This window comes from Austrofundulus limnaeus, unplaced genomic scaffold (assembly GCF_001266775.1).
Source record: "Austrofundulus limnaeus strain Quisiro unplaced genomic scaffold, Austrofundulus_limnaeus-1.0 Scaffold2250, whole genome shotgun sequence".
In the NCBI taxonomy this organism is placed as follows: Eukaryota; Metazoa; Chordata; class Actinopteri; order Cyprinodontiformes; family Rivulidae; genus Austrofundulus; species Austrofundulus limnaeus.
In genome coordinates this window covers 3534-4243 of record NW_013954652.1, presented here as the reverse complement: position 1 = coordinate 4243, position 710 = coordinate 3534, and the positions used below count along the sequence as shown (strand labels likewise).

The 710-nt window shown below is 43.7% G+C and overlaps 1 protein-coding gene across 1 annotated transcript in view; it reads right to left on the bottom strand.

The window, feature by feature from the left end:
* Positions 1 to 283: 283 nt before the first annotated feature.
* The window catches only part of LOC106537329 (RING finger and transmembrane domain-containing protein 1), a gene marked incomplete at its 5' end in the record, with an annotated part of 3516 nt that continues 3089 nt past the window's right edge, over positions 284 to 710 (bottom strand). Inside the window, 1 exon segment of the mRNA XM_014034714.1 lies at positions 284 to 671. Within this exon segment, the coding sequence (XP_013890168.1) occupies positions 537 to 671 (135 nt within the window).

Sequence of the window (710 nt, the reverse complement as noted above, 5' to 3'; positions counted from 1 at the left end):
AGAGTGAAACGGCCCTCATCATGTCTGAGTTCAGACAACAGAACCATGCTGCAGTTCTGTTATCTCTTGGAGGAGTTTTAGGTTTAGTAAAGCTGAGCTTTGCAGAGAAAGCCCAGCTTGTTGAACTTCATAGCACAGCCCTCAACACGTTTAGCAGAGAAACTCATCGGATGCAGAGCTCACGTGTTGTGTGATTGTTCAGGTGTGGTTAAAAATAATTTGTTGTTTTTACACTTGTGGCTTACGCTCCCAGATCTAAAGGAAAACAACTTTAGCAACACAGTTTCACTCCATCAGGAGTATTTATACTGATGTGACACAAAGGAAAACAAATTAGACATAAAGATCAGGTCAACTGTGGAAGAAAGGATGAAGTGGACAGTCTAAAACACATTTCTGTGCAAGTGATGTGTTTATAATGACTTCAGCATATCGAGCCCTTAGCTGAACTATAAAAGAGGTGAGACAATACTCAGTGTGGTTTGAAGAGGAGGAAACATAAAATCAGATAAAGACACACTCAGCTCCTGTGTGGATCAGTAGATCTGCAGGTGAGGTGACGTGGCTCCATCCCTCCATCTGTACACCTGGTCTGTGATGACAGCTCGGCACAGAGGACAGCTCTTCTCTCTGTTGAACCACAGAGCGATGCACTCGTCACAGAAGATGTGCTGCATGGTGAAGAAACAACAAGCTGCTCACGATGTGTT